The sequence below is a fragment of the Saccopteryx bilineata genome, chromosome 7 (genome assembly GCF_036850765.1).
Source record: "Saccopteryx bilineata isolate mSacBil1 chromosome 7, mSacBil1_pri_phased_curated, whole genome shotgun sequence".
NCBI lineage: Eukaryota > Metazoa > Chordata > Mammalia > Chiroptera > Emballonuridae > Saccopteryx > Saccopteryx bilineata.
In genome coordinates this window covers 68,806,662-68,828,332 of record NC_089496.1, presented here as the reverse complement: position 1 = coordinate 68,828,332, position 21,671 = coordinate 68,806,662, and the positions used below count along the sequence as shown (strand labels likewise).

Here is a 21,671-nt window from a genome sequence, read left to right as displayed (position 1 = left end):
TGTTTTTCCAGCTAGTGAATTCAGCATTTCCTGGCTCACTCTGAGCCCTGGCAGGGACTGAGGTCCCTGAAAGAATGTCAAGCCCCAATGAGTAGATACCAGGCTGATTTCTGAGCCATGAAGGGAGGGCGTGCCAAATGCGGCTTAACGCTTCTCTCCTTCACCCCCTCTTGCATAATCGTTATTAGCATCTCCCAAGATACATCAGCAACAATAATAGTAAGTGTGTTAATAAACGAATAGAAGGCTATGGTCTCCTGTCGTGACTGATGGGAAGAAGCCTGGCCTGTGGTGGTGCAGTGGGTCCAGTGCTGCCCTAGAACAGTGAGGTCACTGGTTCAAAACCCTGCGCTTGCACAGTCAAGGCACAAAGGAGAAGCAGCCACTGTAAGTTGATGCTCCTTATCCTCTCCCCCTTCTCCTTCTCTCTCTCTCTATCCACTCTCTCTAAAATCAATTAAATTTAAAATAAAAAAAGTTCAAAAAATTTATGGAAAGAAGAAACTAAGTTAATGCTTTACCTATATAAACTAGCCTTAAAACAAATTTCACTATGGAGAAAAAAAACCCTATATGTTACATCCTTAAAAGTTAGTGAAGTCTTCAAATCCTGAGAATGGAATCTGAATTTGTATTAATTTCACTGTGATCAGGCAAGACCCCGTCTGCTCAGTCTTAGGCTTCATTTCTTTACCCCGCCAGTAAGTCTCGTTTCCGGGCTTGCAGCAGATGACCAACCACAAGGAATGTCTGACGTCACAATCCAGTAGTCCTGGGTGATTGAGACCGCTAGAAGTTAAGCAGACTAAAACTTCCATAAAAGACAATCCTTTGTCCAGCAGCCAATTGTCAAATGCCCCACTACCCATCTCACTCCCCCTCCCCAAAACCCTTAAAAAGCTCGTCCTAGCCTGTGCCTGGTGCAACTCTCCCCTACCAGTCAGCCCGGCAGGGTTCCTTTCTTCCTCTCAATAAAGCCTGTTACACTGGTCTTTTCGGACTCCAATGGATTCTAACACTAAGCACATCACTCACATATATGAAGTTTCCAGAGATACCCCCCTGCCGCCCCCCCCCCACCACCTTGCCCAATAGCAGACCCTGAGCACAGTCCATAGTGAAATTCAGAGTCACAACTAGTGACGCAGGATGATCCTATTAGAAGCTACTTTAAAAAAGTAATGTTGAAGCTGGAGTTGGGACATGTGAGTTACAATTCCAAGAAACGTCACTTCCAAAATATCTGCTTGACTTTGGGCAAACAAGACAAATTTTCAGACGTTCTGATTCTGAAACTGTTAAAAGGAGAATTATAACATCTGTCTACTGTGGAGAAGACCAAGTCAGATAAGGCACAATGTTGGTCAAATAAGTTTGTAAAATATGATTTATATGTCTGCTCACTTATACTTTGCATTGGGGGCTGGGCAGCTCCAGGTATATGTGATCTGTGAAATTGCAAATTGCCTTCCTGCTTGTGAAGGCCACTGTTTTGCTAATGTTTGCTGGAGGAGAGGTTTTCACTCCAGAAAGTTTTGAAGAGAGAGAGCAGAAGGAGAAGAGGAAGAAAGAAGCCATGTTTGCAGAGAAGAGGAGAGAATGCAGAGTGCTGGAGAAGAAGACACTTGTGTAGAGAGAGAGAAGGTGTGCAGATGGAGAAACCAGAGCTGAGGAGCTTTGCGAGCTCTGCTGAGACTGATGGGGCCTTGATTCTAAGAGAAACTAGAGAATTCATCAGGGCTTTGTGAGCTCTGAGTGAATGAAGAGGGCAGTGTTTTCCCTGTGTGTTTGCTAATCGGCCGGTGCGAGACTTTAATAAAGAAATGGCCCATCATTTTTTGGCTCCACTGTTTCTTTACTGTCTGCCTAAATTCAATGAGAACCTGCATATGCACGTCCGCGATGGTGGTGGCTACTGGTCATACACAGAGGAAAGCACTTCAATGCTAAAGTGATATCCATTTGGGAAGAATTATTATTCTTTGACTCAGAGCTTCCCTTCAGCAGAATCCACTTGTAAAAACCTTTGGCAAGGTACAATAGTCACTTCTTAAACTACAGACTCCCCAGGTAACTAATAAGAATGAATCGAGCTAGAAAATATAAGTAAAAAATTAAACACACACAGCTCCACAATCGGCCTTCAGGTTACACAACTTTAATAAGCTATAGCCATTTTTCACTATCTTTTCCCCCATACTATGAATGGAAATACATTTTTAAACATTTTTCCCCCACATCTTGATACATGGCAAACGCTCTCCATGGCATTAAATCTTTATAACATTCCTTTATCAGCTGCTCATGATGCACCATTTTACATGAGACTTATAATACCTGTCTGTCTGGTTATTGCTCTTGTTTATTTACTTTTCCACTGTAAAGAGTGATGGGACACATTTCATGACATCCATATAGAAATTTCGCAATGCCGTACATCCCGCTTGCCCAGGATAGAACCAGTTTACTCCATAATTATTTATACCATATTCTTCCACTCGTAAAAGCCACTGTCTCGGTTCGGCCCATACATTATGATGTCACTCTATCTTAGTGATCCATAATCACTGCTCCTAAAAGTGGAGTTGCTGAGTAAAAGATAATGATTAATTATATCTGCTTTCTAAGTAATGTGAAAGGTATCACAAATATTTTGGTTATATATATATATATATATATATATATATATATATTAGATCTTTTTGGAAGATTTTTTTTTTTTTGAGAGAGAGAGAGAGATACAGGAAGGGAGAGAGAAATACAGGAAGGGAGAGAGAGATGAGAGGCATCAACTCAGAGCTGGGTCACTTTTAGTTGTTCACTGCTTCTCATATGTGCCTTGACCAGGGGCTCAACCTGAGCCAGTGACCCCTTGCTCAAGCTAGAGACCTTGGACTCCAGCAACCATGGGATCATGTAAATGATCAAGCTGTCGACCCTGCACTCAAGCCATATGAGTCCATGCTCAAGCTGGCAACCTTGGGGTTTTGAACCTGGGACTTCAGGTTCATGCGCTATCCATTACACCACCACCAGTCAGGTGGAAGAGTTCAAATACTGGATTGCTGCTTCTTTCTGTTTCATGAACTCCACTTGACCCTGACACAGCTAAAGCCCTGGGCAGGGGGGTCCAGCCTAACAATATATTGGGCCATATCTCTCCATCACCAAGAATGATTTTGAGTTAGTCCCTTGACTCTCAGCCCAGTGTCTTCCCAGAGTGGGCCACGATCTCTGCACACACCTGACCGCTCGTCCCAGAGCATGCCTATCTTCCCTCTTCACTGAGAGGAGCCCTTTCACACGGCTCTTCTCCACCCTGCAGTACTGACCCTGAAGCCCGTGTGATCCAAAGTGGAGAGAGAGGACGGCCGCTCGACCTGCAGCGCGCTGGATGAAAGGAGAAGTGCCCTCAGCGCTCCCACAGACTGGGCTTGGGGGAGACTTATCACACAGCAGGCGCCAGTCTAAGTGTTACTTACCATCAGCCAGCTCAGCCAACACAACTCGAGGAGAGCTCCATTATTACCGCCTCGCTTTACCAATCAAACAAGCAAGGAGCTGAAAGTTGAAGCAAGTTTCTCTAGAAGACAATGCATTTCAAAGCAAGAAAGAGCACATTCCAAGCTCTCCGTTAGAAACGCCACCCTCTAAGGCAGGGGTCTCAAACTCGCAGCAGTGCGGCCCGCCCACCAATTTTGTGCGGCCCGCAGACTAATCAAAGTTCGTGGATTAATCTGCGGGCCAGTCTGCGGGCCGCACAAAATTGGTGGGCGGGCCGCATGCAGCCCGCGGGCCGCGAGTTTGAGACCCCTGCTCTAGGGTCTCCCATGGCATTGAGACTGAGCCCAGGGGAGTGATGCATTCGGCTGGCTTTCCCCCTTATTCTGGGCTTCGGTTTATTTCCCATTCAGGTGACCAATGAAAGTAGCACTGGTGGTCAAGATGAATGCTTACCCAAAACTCCGAGGTAGGACAACTATGGGGAAATGCTATGAGAGGCTGGAGGGGAGAGAGAAGTCCCTGCAGAGATGCAAACAGCACACTGTGTAAGCATCAGAAGTGGCCAGAAGCAAGAATAGGATGGAAAGAGAGGGGCTTAAGGGACAACAGCGGCTTAGATGAGGTGTTTGTGACTGCTGAGTCTCCCTCCAGAGAGGTGGAGGGCCCCTTTCCTCTCCACCTGTCAGGAACATGTTTGTCTGTCTGCAGTAGAAACTCTGACTACAGAGGTCTTCAAGAGCAAGGCTTCGTTTCTCTCTAACAGAAGAGGTGGGCCATTACTACTGTCATTTTAGTGTCTCGGCCACGTGAGGGCCAGTGTGTCTGCCATGCTTCCCCCTTCTGGTCACGGGAAGGTTACTGCAGCTCCAGCCATCACAACTGTGTACGAGACAGGAAGACTACGGAAGAAGGAAGAGGTTCCGGCAACTATACCTGTTTTCTTCAGTGAGGAAAACAAATGCTTCCAAAACTTACCTCTTCCCAGCTCTTTCCTCAGGGACTTCCATTCAGATTTTATTGGCCAAAACTGGGTTGCAGGTCTTCCTATAAATGATGGAAAACGGGGAATTGAATTTAATATTATCTCTGAACAACCATTGCTTGGGTTGGGCACATCACTACACCCCCAAAGAGTTGTATTTTCAGAGCAAGGAAGAGTAGGAGACCAAATACTTGGATAAGCACCTGACTGCATTGGCCACACCTCCCGGTTAATTTAACACATCAGACCCTACCCTGCTTGCCTCAGCTCTGACGCCTGGCACTTTGCAATATGTCCTTGAGATCCCTGCATGTGTTCAGGAACCAGGCTGCGGAAGGAGCTGTGCCCCAGGTGGCAGGGAAAACGTCACAGGTTGGAAGAAAACTGTTAAGGCTGCTGCTAACACTCCCCATCTCCCGGAGTAAAGGCGGGCACACACAGCAGAGCCGAGTCGAAGCCCCGGCACGTGCACACCAGAGGGCATGTCAGAAGGCCCCGAGAAATGGCCCACACAATACACAGTGGATGAAAACGGGCCACGTGCCAAGCCTGACGAGCTCAGGGGAGGTGCACCACCAGGGGCCGTGCCAGGCAGGTTCACACGGGGTTCGAGCAGACAGCAAAAGAACAGTGGAGCAGGAAGATGGTGGGCCAGCCTGTTTGTTAGAGCCTTGCAATGGCAGATGAGCAAGAAGGCAGGGAAAACCTCTTCCCTCTCGCTCCCTCTCAGGATTCACAGGCAAAACAGGCCAGGATGGGGGGACCCCTTCTCTGGCAAACAATAGCAAACAACAGCCCCTCCCAATGGTGGCAGCCAGTCCACAATTTACAATCTGCTGCCCCGAGGGCAAGTGCCCGCAGCCAAACATAGACTCTACACACATGGTGCTGCCCCGTGCTCATGTACCAATCAGGTAAAACACAAGCAAGCCAGCCCAACATACTTGTTACACATTTACTTATCTGCCCAACGGGAGGCCTGCATGGCGGCCCTGCAGATTCAGACCCCGGACCGGAAGTTACCACACAGGATGGTCTGAAATTAAAACTTTCTAACTCAAAGGTGTTCGTGGTGGGTAGTCATGTTCTAGGGGGGTATCCTTCTCTAACAAAGGTCCCTGCTTACCTTTCTGTTGTCCTCTTGCATCTACAATAGAGGACCTGATAACATACTTTGAAATGTAAGAATAACCCCCTTTTCCTGCCCCCTCAGGGTGTAGCCAGCCCACCAGAGCAGAAAGCACAAATCCCCTCACGGTTAATTAATTAATTTTTAATTTATTAATTTTAATTTATTGTGTTAACATGACTTCAAGTGTTCCATGCAATATAACACCCTCACCCTCACCCTCTTGTCCCCTCCCCCCTTCCCTTTGAGATTTGCTGTCCTGTTATCTGTATTTCTGTCATGTATACATAATTTCACTAATCCCTTCACCTTCTCTGATCCCATCCCTCATCCCCCTTCCCTCTGACAGCTGTCCCTCTGGTGACCCCGCCTCTGCCTCTATTCCGTCCCTCAGTTCACTTTGTTCTTTAGATTCCACATATAAGTGAAATTATATGATATTTGTATTTCTCTGCCTGGCTTATTTCACTCAGCATAATAATGTCCAAGTCCATCCATGTCATCGCAAAAGGTAAGATTTCCTTCTTTTTCATGATCATGTAGTATTCCATTGTGTATATGTGAAAATGTATTGTGTATATGTATATATGAAAAAAAGCCACAGCTTTTTTTCCCCCTAAGTTAGAAGTAGGGAGGCAGAGAGACAGACCTCCCGCATGCACCTGACCAGGATCCACCCGGCATGCCCACCATGGGGCGATGTTCTGCCCATCTGGGGCATTGCTCTGCTGCAACCAGAGCCATTCTAGTGCCTGGGGCAGAGGCCATAGAGCTGTCCTCAGCGCCTGGGCCAACTTTGCTCCAATGGAGCCTTGGCTGCGGGAGGGGAAGAGAGAGACAGAGAAGAAGGAGAGGGGGAGGGATGGAGAAGCAGATGGGCGCTTCTCCTGTGTGCCCTAGCTGGGAATCGAACTTGGGACTTCCACATGCTCTACCATTGAGCCAACGGGCCAGGGTCTGTGCCACAGCTTTCTAATCCACTCGTACACTGACTTGTTATTATCATGTTGATTGTTAACTATTAACTATCCTATACCTGACTCTGTAAAAAAAAGTATTTTACTTTTATCCAATCCCAGAGATTTCCCATGCTTTGCTTTCTCCTGCCTCCCTAACTTATCGCCTGTGGATTTCATGTAACCCTTCTCCTTCTTCCCCTTTGATTCTGACATAAAATAAGTGACAAACTGCCCTTCTCAGAAGCATTTTCTCAATCTGTTGAGATTTTGCTTCCCGGCAATTGTAAACAGTTTGGCTCAAATAAACTAATAAAAATTCTTACAGGTCTGGACGTTTCTTACACTGATGACACGCACTGACAATGTCCACAGCCTGATACAATAATACACTTTCCTTTTTTGTTGTTGTGTTTTCTTCATTAAGAAAATAGCTCTGTTCATAGTTTGGGAATGACTCCATTGCCCTCAGAGAAACGTGTGCCAACAGAGCTGGGTGACAGCGAGGGTGGGTGCCTGCACTGACTGGCACCCCGCACACCTGGGGCCGGGGCCCCAGCACAGCAGCGGCTCCGGTCACCACCTCCGCAACGCATGCTCCTTGTCATCTTCAGAGCAGGTGGCCAGGGCTCTTCAAACGCAGAAGGGACAGCACTCTAAGCTGCTTTATTCGGGTCTCTTTCTGTGCTTCCCATATCTGCAGTGGAGAACCTTTTGTTTCTTTTTGTGAACTAAGTGAGGAAGTCACCACGGAGCCATAAACCTGGAACCTGCAAATACCGTGCTTACAGTGACATTTCCAACCCGCACTGCCCTTTAAAACCCACATCCAATCACTGCCTTCGGGCCCTCTGCCTCTCCGCACAGCGTGGCTCTCCACGGTCCCTCGGCATGACAGCAACAAGAGCTTCCTCCTCGTCAGACCTGACACCGGCTGAACACGAACATGGGACTCGGAATGTTTCCATACACTCTCTCCTTACAGGGCTGTCAATCAAGCACGGAAAACTGAGACGTGCGTTCCAGTTACAGACAGAGAGCTGTGATCATGGGGACTTGGGAGCGAGGAGGGGAGGTGTGAGGCAGGACATCCCAGGGCCTGGCCCTCAGCCCTGGAGGTGTTGTTTTCTCTGCTGTGACCACATGGCACAGCTGGTAAATTTCTCCCAGTACTAGCTTGCCCCAGGCCTAGCACTTCCCTTGCCCTCCCTGGCTTCACTTGAGACACCCCTTCCTGCGAGCAGATCTGCCATCTTCCCGCAGGGCCGATGGATTCGAGGCTACCATTCATTTTAGTGACACGTGTAAAACCACGCTCTCCCCGAGATAACTCACTGCACCCATGTTACTGACTTAGCCGTTACCCGTGAAACACTGAGCGACCCTCTAATCTATCTCAGGCATCACGCAGACACGAGGAGGGGCCCGGCAGACAGGACTGGACGGAGGGGTGTGGAGAGCCTGTGAGAACACTGGCAGAGTTCGTTTTCACACCCACAATAAAAGAGAAAAATCTTTTTTAGCCTGGAGGACTATAAAATAGGACAAGACCAATGTGGCCCAGGCTGCGATACAAATCCAGTCAATGCCGTTTCCATTTTAACTAAAACCCCACGGTTGTTTAATTTATTATAATGCAAGCTGGGGCGACGGGGGAGGGCATACCCAGGAGAATCAGCCAGAATATTGGCGTGCGTTTTTTTTTCCTGCTCGCCTAGTGTTCTAAACACACTAATGAATGTATGGAGAGTTTATGTTGGTCGTCCATGAAGGCGGAAACCTATTTTCCTGACCTTGTATCTGGTACCCAGCGGGTACCAACAACTACTACTTCCAGTGGTAATAAAGGTGACATTTAGCCTGACCAGGTAATGGTCCAGTGGATACAGCGACGGCCTGGGATGCTGAGAACCTAGGTTCGAAACCCCGAGGTCGCCAGCTTGAGCACGGGCTCACCAGCTTGAGCACAGGGTCACTGGTTTGAGCATGGAATCACAGACATGACCCCAGAGTCAGTGGTTTGAGCCCAAGGTTGCTGACTGGAGCCCAAGGTCACTGGCGTGAACAAGGGGTCACTGGCTTAGCTGAACCCCCCAGATCAAGGCACATATGAGAAAGAAATCAGTGAACAACTAAGGTGCCACAAATATGAATTGATGTTTCTCATCTCTCTCCCTTTCTGTCTCTCACTCTCAAAAAAATAAAAACAAAAAACCCCAAACATTTACTGAGCGCTGCTTTGAGTACCGAATGAACAGGTTCCAGGGCTGCCGTTGTAACCACTGCACTACACTGAGTCCCCCTCCCCCAGCGTGTCCATGTAACACAGTAGGCACTCAATAAATATTTATGTCAGCTGTGCAGGACTTAGAGCACATTCTAGGAGCTATGGGGACCATCTATTTCTTTCTGCTGCATACAGTTTCAAATGGGAGAAAAGGTCACAGAAGGAAAGAAACTTTGTGCAAAGCACAGGAGACAGCAGCAGCCTTGTTCTCCCGCTCCCTGGTCTGTCTGAGGACTCACAGACTTTGGTCTGTTGTCCTAAATGGATGACCACTTTGCCCCCCAAGACTTACTCGTGCTTAGGCAATGAGGAGTGGTTAGACCTTTTCCTGTTTAACAGCTTTCTGCGCAAGGAGAGAGACCATAAAGAATGAAGTACCTGAGACCTCGGCTGTGTCCCGGAAGACGTTCGGTTAACAGCGCTCTCCGCCCTCAGGCAGGCACAATCTGAAGGTTTATCAGAACCAGAACCTCCTCTGGGAGGTGCAGCCCAGTCTTCCCTCTCCCCTCTCGGCCCGGCGCGGCCCACCCACGGCAGCTCTTAGCTGCATTTCATGAGGCCAACCTGTGAACACAGATGTGCAAAGATAATGGATGAAGAACAGTCCATTAAAATGGAGCAGGAAAACAGTGGTGCCATCTGAGCGCTGTCTCACCTCCTTTCTGTGACCGAGTCACCGGAGAGTTGACAGACGCAGGGTGTTAGCAATGATCTTGCCCAGCTCGCTCAGTGTTTGGACGGGAAGCCTGAGAGATCAGGACCCTGGAGTAAGTCCATAGAGCTTTCTTCCAAGAAAACCCGAGTTCTTGCCAGTGTGGTGTGGCAGTGCTCAGATCAAGGGAGCCTCAGTATCCGCATTAAGATACTAGGGGGACAGGGAGATGGTATTAAGGAAAGGACCCAGGAGCACGGGGAGTAGGGTAGTTTTGTTGTTGTTGTTTTTAAGATTTATAGATTTGAGGGGGGGGGGAGAGGAAGGCAGGGGGGAGGAGCAGGAAATGTCAACACATTGTTGCCTCTCGTACCTGCCCTGACCGAAAGACCGGCGTTTTGAACCAGCAACCTCAGCATTCCAGGTCAATGCTTTATCCACTGCGCCACCACAGGTCAGGCTAGAATCATTCTAGAAAGGAACCAGATACACAGAAAGTGGACAGTGAAGAGAGAAAACCAGATGGGCCACTGGACCATTATGGCTGGTGAAAGGACACCCTCAAGGTCAAGTTCAGAGACCAACCTGACAGCCAATCATAAAGTAGTCTATGGAGAGTCTCAAATCCCAAAATTAAAGGCAATACTGTATCGTTGATTGCTCTATTATTATTCATTCAATTGCATTCACAAATTATGCCTCAATATTTAGAAGACTAATTCAAACTTGGCCTTAAAAAAAAAAATCACCATGGAGACCATCGTTCCCTAACAATCCTATTTCCACCAGGAAGGTTCTCATAGTCAAGCCCACCACATTTTTTTTTTTTCTGAGCATTTAAATACTAACTAAAAACAAATTCTTCCTATCAGAAAGAAAATCAGTCTGGATGCAGGTAATTAGGCTTAATGGAATGAAATTTCTTTAAAAGGTTAATTTCTCCCTTCAGCAAAACTTTCCTAATGGGCCGTTTATGGCCAGCAGTGGGACAGTGGGATGGGCAGTGGCCCAGCTGACGCCCGTGCTAAGCAATTTTAGAAGAAAAGACGGCACTCAGGTCCCGCCCGTGAAGAGCACCCCGCCCTGGCCTCATGAGGTTCAGGACCTGTGACCCAACTGCATTCTTCCGGAGAATGGCGATTGGTTTGGTCCTGCTAGTCTAACAGTGTTCCGGCCTCCACTCCCACGCAAAGCTATGCAGCGAGAAGGCGGGCCATTTCCAAAGCCCCTTTCCACATATGCTACACTATCAAACCGGCTCCCTGTCCACACAGCAGCTCAGGTTAGAACCCAAGAGATCTGGACAGTGGGTATTGTTTACCAAATGACCTGAGTGATGGCTGGTGAGTTCTTCCCGCTTCTCAACATGCGGACAGAGACTACAGTTAATGGTCAGGTCTATTCTTGTTGTAACACCACGTTAAGAAAATTACAGGGTTGTTTATAGGCCCATTAGGGACTTTTACAGGACACGTTAGTGAGCGTTGATACAGAATGGCTCTTAGGGGATGAAGGAGGAGAAACCAGAAGAATGCAGAAGAGGGGGGCCTGCAGTGTCTAGGTCTTACACTCCAGCCTGTGACCTCAGTATTCAGGCTGAGGAACAAGGGCAGACAGAAAAGTTTGAAAAATAACAAAACACAGCTATGGACCTTGCTTGTTATCAGTTCCTTGACATGAACTCACAGCATGTAGGGCCAGGGGCCGCCATTGTCGTGGCCATGCAGGTTCTGATTGAATTCGGGAAGATAGTAAAGAAACAGTGGAGCCAAAAATACGGTGGGCCACTCCTTTATTAAAGTCTCGCACGGGTCGATGAACAAACACGCAGGGCTCCCAAAGCCACTGACGCATTCTCCAGTTCCACAACCAGGAGAATCTCCTCCGGTTTCTCCTAGAATCAAAGGTCCAGCAGTCTTAGCGGGGCTCGCAAAGCCCCTCGCCTCTGGTTCCCCATCTGCACACTTTCTCTTTCCCTGCCACCATGGCTTCTTTCTGCCTCTCTTTCTTCTTCTCTCTCTTTTCAAAACTTTCTGGCACGAAAACCTCTCCTCCAGCAAACATTAGCAAAACAAGGCCCTTCCCAAGCAGGAACGTAATTTGCAATTTCACAGACCACATATACCTGGTGCTGTCCATCTCCCAACGCAAACTGTGAGAAAAACAGAAAAATCATATTTTACAAACTTATTTGATTGACACAGCTCCAGAGAGAAGAATAAGGAATAACTCAAGGACAGACCCTCCGGCCTCCTCTTAGCCCCTCCCTCCCGGAGACACCCAAGTCATCTAGGCCTGAAAGCAAAGAAGTCATAGAAATCAGGCATTTGTCAACGTGAAAAGTAAAGCTGTAAAGGTACAAAAGATGTAAGAAATCTATCTTCGGGGAGCATATGTTCTGTTGCCTCTCTTGGGGTCATGCTGCTCCGCCAGCTAAATAAATCCTAGTTCCTTCATCAAATCGGGCATTTTTGTCCTCCTTTAATTCCTGCAACAGGGGAGCCTGTCCGAAGGGGCTCTGAACGCGGCCTTGGGAAACGTGGGAGACCTGGTCCCGCTGGCTGAGCAGCCTGGACTCACCTCTGTTAGCCTCACCTCCTCCATCAGAGAAGAGCACCAAGCTGGATAAGACACATTTACATTCCTTCCAGCTTTCTGACTCTATAACTCCACAATTACATGTATTTTGTCTTTCAGAATACCAAACACAGGCATAAGCAGGCATTTAATAAGCATCATTAGATAGCATCACGAACGACTTTTTTTACTGCTTGCATGTCTTCCCCCAAACCATTCCAGATTTTTAAAGCACTCGGCTAAAGATCCAGGAATTGTACATTTCATTTTGTTTCTGTATTTAGGCAATAGATGCCTTCAGGGTTATGGTTCTAAATGGTGGTCCTGGCCTGTTTTAAGATGCAAATAACCCCAGAAAAATGTGTCCTGATGAAATCCAAAGTGTTTCCACCCAAAGTTTTTCCCCATCCCACAACCACACACACATACTTAAAAGTTTCAAAATACATAAAATGAAAAAGTCATGTTAGCACAGACAAAATATAACAAAACAACAAGATCAAAAAATTGCTATTCATGTGTTGCTTTTTTTTTTTTTCCCAATGAAAGAATGTAACACTTTTTTATTTACATGACTGCCTCCTTTGCTTTTTGGTCATTATAAAAGAAACAGGTCTCCTAAAACAGCGTCCCCAGCACCACAGACCTCTTTCTGTCACGGGCAAGGCTAGCCTTCCCCTCCCCCCCTTCTCAGTATTCTATAATACACTGTTACCTATGCTGCCACAGGAGGACTGCGCCTGCTCACAGCTGCCCTCAGGGGCAGGCAGGGCAGCTACTTTCACTCCAGAGGGTTTTGTCAGGATGTAATCACCTGCCGAGAGCCCTACTACCAGTAGTTAAACTGGACCAGCAACCTAAGTCTCCTAATTCCTGACCCAGGGGTGTCTGAACTATATTCTGTGGGTGGCAGAGAAGGCCATTGACTATATTATCTGTTGTCATTTATTTGTGCCCCCTCTTTTTTCAGAATTTGGGGCAAGACAAATCTAAGGTGTATGGTATGGTTCCCTGGTCAAGCACACATGACAGAGAAAGACAGCAGGAGGCTATTGTGTGGGTTGAGACGCAGGAGAGACGAACTAGAACTATAAACCCCTCTACCTGTCTGCTTACCGAAGCATCAGCCAGATGAAGGGTGGGTATAAAACTAGAGAAAGGCAAGTCAGTGATACTGAGAGAGGCACCTTCTGGTTTATACCGTCTAGAGGTCATGCCCTGCTCATCTGTGGAAACTGAAGCTAGGACTTCAGCTGGATGGCAAGGATGAATGCCAAGGACTGTCAAGATGGTCCTGACTGTGAGTTTGCCAGTTGTGTGCTCAGATGAACCCCGGCTCTCTGGGGAGCCCAGGTTTCTCCAAACATCACCGGCCAGACGGGCGACAGACACCCACAAGCTCCTAGATGTTAAGGTGACCAGCTTTTTCACAATGAAAAGGAAGACAAAAATAAATTGAAGAAAACAATATCGTAAATAAACATTTTATGCATTGCAACAATATACTATAATATGATAAATGCACAAAAACATTTGTAATATTTTATATTGTAATTATGCTTACATGTCTATTAACTTTTAATAATAATTGTAAGAAAAAAGTGCTCATTTATAATAGATACAAATACGTCACATCACATGCAATGGATTGACTCTGCATCGATTGAATATGGATATTTACAATTAGTCTTCCAATATCAAAAAGGAGGACATGTAGGAGGATACTTTTCGAAGGAGGACAGAACTTACAAAAGAAGGACGGTCCTCCCTAAAGGAGGACGACTGGTCACCGTATATATGGTAAAATCTCCCAGGTGACGTGTGGGTTCTCTGTATCGAACCCGGGCCCCGCTCTCGTGTAACTGCATGACTTTCTACACTGGGCACGTCTCTGCTCCCAGGCAAGGCTGGTGCTTAGATGCTTCTCCCTGATACGCAGCCCATGCAGGCCGAGGTGGTAGGAATTCACAGGCGGAGTCAGCCCATGCAGGCCGAGGTGGTAGGAATTCACAGGCGGAGTCAGACCTCTGAGCTGGTATTGGAAGAATGTGATCAGTCACCAGAATTATGACATTTAGTTAATTCCATTCTGTGTACTGTCCAGAGGCCTAGGAAAAAGTAGTGTAAACTTCTTGCCTTAATCACAATGCTGAAATGCATGTTTTATGTTCACTCTTGAAACTATACCTCAACATAGAGTTTTCCCCTCTAAAAAAAAAATGTCAGATCATGTTTTCCTACTAATACATTTAAGTAAGATATTTTCTTATTAAATAAAATGGTTCAAGACCTGCTCGAGGACACTGAATGGCAGTACATGAAAACAAAGTAGGAAAGAATACAAGTGAATGGTGGAATAAACAGAAGGGAAGGACAGACACTGGGGAAAAAATTGCAAATAACTCAAAAACATAGGTTAAATGAGAATACAGAAAATTCTAACATCAATATTAACAGGTAAAATGGAAACAAAAACTTTATGAAGTTCATTCATTCCAAAGAAACCCTTTATTGCCAGAAACTCTGTGATTAAAAGAGGGTGGGGTAGAAGATGGAGAAGGACACATTTTAAATTGTCAAAAGAAGGCTACAGGCCCTCGCTAGTGGCTCAGTGGACAGAGTGTCGGCCTGGAGTATGAACATCCCAGATTCAATTCCTGGTCAGGGCACACAGGAGAAGTGACCATCTGCTTCTCCCCCCCTTCTCCCCCATCTCTTCCTCTTCCCCTCCCACAGCCAGTGGCTCAATTGGTTCAAGCATTGGTCTTGGGTGCTGAGGATAGCTCAGCTGAAGCACATCAGCCTCAGGCACTAAAAATAGCTTGGTATTCCAGCATTGTTCCCACATGGGGTTGCCAGGTGGATCCTGATCAAGGTGCATGTGGGAGTCTGCCTCACTATCTCCCCTCCTCTCACCTTTAAAAAAATGCTACAGTTCACACACACAACATGTATGAAACATGAGAGAGAGAGAGAGAGAGAGAGAGAGAGAGAGAGAGAGAGAGAGAGAAGGAACACTGAGTGACAAAGCACAGTCCTCTTTAAGGCTCATATCTTAGTCCACAATTGCAAAGGCTGCTAACACCCTATCAGGTCCTACAAACACCAGGAGCAGTTAGGCCAGCCAACCCTGGATTTGAACAAGTGTTCCCCTCCCTGTTGGTTGAAGAACCTTGGACCAGCGGATTGGCATCTGAGCCTCAAGTAAAACTAGGTTTACTATCAGGATGGATAGGGAATGGAAGGACCAGAAACATCTTTCTACAAACAAGGCGCCTTTTGGAGAGGCACCTCGCCCTCTAGGGGGAGCTGTGTGCTCTCTCTGCTCCTCTCTGTCCCTCTGGTCTTCCCCTCCTCTTCACATAGATTCTGCCCACACAGAGCCTCACCCTCTTTATACCTTCAGTTTGCATAGCATCCTTCATGACTTCAATCTGGCCTTCTGACTTTCCAATACATCTGTTCCCTGCGGCAATTCTATCAGTACCACACTCCCAGTTTAAAAGGCCCCTACAGGGATCAGATTGGCCTAGCTTGTCCTTTTTTATGGGTTTTTTTTAGATGTGTTTCTATTTTATGAGATGTAACTTACATGAAAAATAAAAGGTATGTAACTTTTAAGTGCCTGGCATATACAGCTTTATCCATTTCTACTCGCTATCTCTATCCATGGCTAGAATTGGCTGCACTTGAAGGAGTTGTTCACCTTGGGTCTAATGATGTCAGTGGGAGGGCGAGTCCATGTCATAACGCAGTACTGCAACTTAGATTTTTCTTTCCATCAGTGGCTTTGAGGAGCAATTGCCCTAGAGGTCTGCGACAGCAGGTAAACACAATAATTGGAATTTCTACTGGCACACGGACAGATTATTTTGCCAGTGGCTGCTACCGATCATGATGATCAAATCCTGGATTATATTATTGATCTTTCATCTATTTACAACAGTCTTCTGTTGAGATCTTAATCTAAAAGAAATGTTCTTATTATTTGTAAATTAAGTCAATTGAGGCCTAAGGAACAGAAGTTCTTAGCTGATCTCAAACAGTTTGTGATCATAACATACACCCAGGCTTCCCAGAGCTCGAAACTTGATTCAGGTCGTGATAGTAGTTCTCAAAACCCAACAGCTACTCCGATGGTGCACAGAAACCTAGGGGTTTCCCATGGCATCCAATCCTTTAAGTTGTTGCTTCTGTTGTTAGTGCTGCTTCCGTCTAACCAGTCGGCATGTGTCTCAGCCAGACTCTTCAATGAAGAAACATTTGAATGGTTTGACAAGTCACCATCCAGTAGAGGACACTCTTGTTGAATCGAGTTCACACTAAGTTACTCCCGAAGTCTAAGGAATGGCTATAAACGATCAGGCTCCTTGCAGGTCAGGAGTCCAGTCCACTGAGCTCAGGGCCATGATGTCCTTGGGCACAATACAGCGATCTCTGCATACTGTGTCTCTCGGAAAGAGGTTGTATACGTGACAGGTGTGCTATTCATAAACGGTCCCAACCAGCAAACCATGTGCTGGCCTGAAAGGCTCAAACTCTGGACGACATTTCTAGGATCCAAACTAATGGTATTCATCTTGTTCAGAAAAAAAAAGACACGTGCTGAGGATAAAGTGAGAGGAAATAAATGAAGATAGAGGCTGGCAAGGCACCATCAACATCTGGAGCAGGAAGGGGTGGAGAGGGAGAGACTCGCACGCCTTCCAAAGGAAGTTTGCGGAACGAAGCGACAGCAGAGAAACAGGAGAGGCGTGCAGGGGTAGAGGGAAAGCAGAGGAAAGGGGAAAGGGAAGAAAAAGGAAGAAAAAAGCAGATACTAGTGCTTGTCTTCCCTCCAGGCTCAAGTTCCTCTCTCTCGCTGGTCCAAGGACAGACAGCTCTGCCCCCAATAAAGGAGAAAGCTCCCCTCGATGACAGCAAGCGGTCAGCACCTGCTTGGTGGACAGCAACACAGCTACATAAGAACGAGGCCGGGATGGCTGAGCACCAGTCTGACAGACGCTTTCTACATGTCCCGCAACACAAGAGAACTGGAAAAGTGAACACTTAAGATTGGTTTCAGGACACATTTCCTGACCCTTCGTATTATAACGTATTTTCTCTGAGGGACCTGAAGGTTCACATATCACGTCTGTTAGGAGAGTGGTCCTCCAAATGGGGTCCCTGGACCGGCAGTGTCAGCGTCCCCTGGAAACTTGTTAAAAATGCAAATGATGAGACCTCACCCTAGTCCTAGTGAAACAGCATCCCTGGGAGAGAGGCCCAGGGACTGGAGCCCCGGACGCAGCGTTTCAACAAGCCACGCGGTAGGGAAAGGCCGATTCTCACTGTGCACGTGGTAACCTTCTCGCTGTCCAGGGAACCCCGAACGGTCAGATCTGGTTTCCTCCCCACAGCTCCCTCTCTGTACTTGCCAGGCCTCCCCGACTTCTGAAAGCTAATAGATTTCAGAGATGCCTGGCCTCTCTCTTGACCACGGAACAAACAAAGAAACTGGAAAAAAAGCCAACACGCCTGCTAGCACTCACCCCGTTAATGAACACTTTCCAGGATCATGATTAACAGATGAATTGACACCGAGCTTCTCAACAGAGGATCCCGTCAAAGCTAATTTCACAACCAACAGGGCTCTACTTCAGATTTATATGCTGGCCATAAACCTAATGAGTACACTCTGGGCGCTCTTGCAGTAAAATTGAGCCTCGAAGCCTCCTGCTGAGATTACACACCTTTCTGCCTTAAATGGGATTAAAAGTTCTTTGGGTCCTTGTCAATGAAGACTGTTCATTGTGCCACTGGGGTAGCAGTTCCTTTCAGGCGGACCTGGGTGCAGCGTCTGTCATGGTGCAAACACTGGTGTGTGTGCGACTGTGAGCGTGCAGGTCTGAGGAGGTACTCTGCCCAGGCACTAGATTTAAACTGGGGACTTCACGCCCCTGCTAGAACTACAGTTGCACGGGAATTAAGTATAGTATGATCATTGAAATACACTCGTAGAGAACCTCTTTTGTATTTGTAAATGTTGTATTTTATTTTGGTGCGTCACCTGGACAATGGTTCCGGCAAAGGATACTACAGGTTTGTTGGGGAGCTTAGAGGATTTCTACCCAACTCACATGGTTTGGCCCTTTGATGCTGCCACTCGTGGGCTGTGTGGCTCAGGGTGGGTGTCGGAACCTCTCTCAGCCTCGATGATCTCGTTTGTGCGAGGAGAGCAATAATTTGAAGCTGAAGTTGGGGAGGGAGCCTTTTATAAGATGATAATATCAATACACAAGCTGAAATGCGAGGATGCTCAATAATGAATGGTTTTCTAGAATGACAAGGTCTTGCTCTCAGGGAGCAAATGGTGCTCGCAAGGAGATGACACACTGTGAGGCAGCAAACCGCAAGTGAAGAGATAAACGGCACTTAGATCATTAAAGGATATGGTTAATTGCATAATTAATGCTTGAAGGGGTCACAGAGGAAAAAACAGGGAGAGCAGGAGTGACAGGAGAAGATATTCAGGTCTGGGCCGATTGGAACTGGTCTCGAAGGGATGGAGGAAGAGGGGCCAAGGTGAGCAGGTGCCACCGTGCCAGCCAGACTTAGGAGATGGTCAACGGGCCACTTTGCCTGCACAACTGGCCATGGCACCGTATGCACTGGAAAGTAAGCTTGGAAAGCAGGCTGCGGTGGGCGGAATCACAGAGGCCTCTGAATGTCAAGCTAATGCATCACATGGACAACTGAAGGAGACTGTCTCTCCAATTCACTTTAATCTGTCCTACGTCCACATAATTCAACAGATCTAGTTACCCCTTGTCCTTACTCATCATGTGCTCAGAGACACCTGCCGTAAGCGGGAGACGGGGCTGAGGGATGAGAGATGGCCGCACTGCCTTGTCACACCTGTTCAGCTCTGGTGACGGCACCATGTTACCCATCATCCCTCAGGCCCGAAACCCGAAACCCGGAGCCCTGGCCGGTCATGCTCTTCATTTTCTTTTTTTCATTTTTTCACATGCTTTGGCCAAGTTTCCCCAGCGAGACCGAAAACATCTCTTCCTTGTCGTCAAGGTCTTCTCTCACATCTCGGAGAATAAATGGATTAATATTTCCCACAATTCCCTGAACCGTTGACTAAATTTTAGTGTTCGCCTTTGAGAGTCTTCTTGTTGATAACGGCTCTCTAGGATTGATACTCTGTACCTCTCTTTCACTCTAGATTGTTTCATTGTGAATCTTTATTACTTCGTTTTGTATAATAAATGAGAATAGTTTGAGATTCCACATTTGATCACAGCTGATATTCTGTGCCACTTAGAAATACAATTATGAAATGTCAGTCTTCTGGCTTCTGTTTAGTTTTTACCTTTTTATAAATTTCTGAGTGTTGTTTTCTTGTTAGACCTTTTGTTATAGAAACTATATTCTTTCACTGTGATTTTACTGGTGAATTTCTAATGTGAAGTCTATTACTTATCAATATTATATATTAAGGCATTCCAAAATAAAATATATGTACTAGAATTAAAATCAACTTTTTTTCTCACCAATTTACGATTCTGAATTAAGCTGCATCTTTACGGATTATTTTTATCTCCTCTCTAGGCCAACATAATGTAATCCAGCCAATGGAAGATGGAAAAGTTATAAAATTATCTCAGTTTCCCCTTTGTGACTGAGCACTTTCCAATAAGCTCGTGCACAGTGATGGCTGGTTCCGTAAGCCCCCTGTTGGCACAGCCCTGAGCACCTGCACAGCTATTAATTCCGGTGGGAAGAGCCCCGGAGACATGGAGGCGGCGAGTCTGTTTCAGGGGCTCACTCTGTTCTCCAAACACCTCAGCAAACGCTGCACTGCTTCTGAAGGACGCGTGGAAAGGGGGCCCTCGAGGACGATACAAACCCTGTAAGCACCTTGGCTACAGATGCGGAGCCCAGGAGAGGGAGGCAGGTAAGCTAGGACTCAAGCCCAGGCTGTGGCAGGCTGTGCTGCCTCCCACTCCATCCCACAGCTCAGTCCCAGGCTCCGTGCTTGCACACACGCTCGGGAGGAAGGACGGAACTACTTATGTCTAGGAGAACACACTTTCGACAGACCCATGGAATCGTGCTTAAGAACTCTGGCACAAACCTAGATCCATATTTCTTGGGTTCAAATTTCTGCTCAGCCACATATAGCTGTGTGCACTAGTCCTCAACACTCTCTACCTCAGTTTCTCCAAATGTAAAGTGGGGACAGTAATAATACCTACCTCTTACGGTGCTTGTGCTCCCTTAGGTGAGCCTAATCTAAGCACATGAGCCTTTGAAAACTCTTTTCTCTGGCTGACAGCCAAAGCAAAAGTCAGAGATTGAGAGCATGGGGTGTTCACACTGTTGCGGGCTTTGAGCTGCCAAATACCAAGGGGCTCAGGCAGCCTGCAGGGGCAGAGAATAGCCTCAGCTAACAAGCAACAAGAAACGGGGACCTCAGTCCTGCAACCACAAGGAACTAAATTTGTCTGGCAGCTTGACGGGGCTTGGAAACCAATTCTCCCTGAGCTTCCAGATGAGACCCCGGCGGGCTAGCACCTGGGTTGCAGCTTTGAGGCATCTTGAACAGAGAACCCAGTGCAGTTCCCCTTTATCTCCAGAACGTGTGAGATGATACATAGATGTTGGATTATGCCATTCAATTTGTGATTTTATTTTTGTAGCAATCTAAAGCTAAGGCATGGTTATGACCATCACCTGTGAGACTGCTCACTGCTCCCGAGGCCCACAGCACAGTGGGCCTCGTCCCTCTCTGCCCCCACTGGGCCCTCCGACAGGGCTGCCAACAGGCAGGACATGTCCCAAACTGAAGACGTCCTGTTCTACCACCACTGCCTGATTAAAGGCACGGGTGTTGTGATACTACTCACCAAGCACCAGGAGAGAGCTTGCCTTAGTGACTTGTATTTGAAATATTCATCCTCCCTCAATAAAACCCCTACTCTCTGAAATGGTCACTGAATTAATGTCCTTGAAGTTGTCACTCTGTTCTTGATCCATATTTTTTCCACAGGAAAAAGAGAGAAAGGAAAAGAGAGAGGGAGGGAGGGATGGAGAGAGACAGAGAGAGAGAGAGATGTGTAACAGGAAGTGGGTCTAAATGACTGACACTTTCTACAGACCCAAATGTTGACTTCTTTCTACCTTTTTGGGTTCTTCTTTTTCCTGCATTTTTCTTTTAAATAATGTTGAGTGTCTTTGGTTCTGTCATCTTAAGGAGCCACTTCAGATAAGAAAAAAAGAAACACAAACCCAACCAACCAACAAGAACGACAAAGTCAGAAGAGCAGCCTGGCTCCGGGGGCCCTTTCTGCGCACAGCATTCCTCGTGCCGAACTGCACGCGATCCCTCTCCAACAGCAGAGGACGACGGCGGGAGAGCAAGCCCCACCCCGGCGCTCCTCGCTGAGCGGCCCTGACGGTGCGACTGGCCACCTCAGGACACGGGCTGTGACGTGGAAGTTAAATGAGATCGAGAGGCAGGGACACTGCGGGATTTGGAGATCAGAGATCCTGGCCTAATGAAGTCAGTTGATATCATTTGAAACAAGGTAATT

General features: G+C 47.0%; 1 protein-coding gene across 2 annotated transcripts in view; it reads right to left on the bottom strand.

Annotated features, from left to right (window-relative positions):
• The window catches only part of AGBL1 (AGBL carboxypeptidase 1), an 837,820-nt gene that overhangs the window by 154,086 nt on the left and 662,063 nt on the right, over positions 1–21,671 (bottom strand). The window contains exon 23 of one of the 2 annotated variants that reach the window (XM_066239190.1): positions 4,480–4,548. The exons of the other annotated variant lie outside the window; for it this stretch is intronic. Coding sequence (XP_066095287.1) covers positions 4,512–4,548 — 37 coding nt within the window. The 3' untranslated portion in view covers positions 4,480–4,511. The remainder of the gene's footprint in view (positions 1–4,479; positions 4,549–21,671) is intronic. 2 annotated transcript variants of the gene reach the window in all.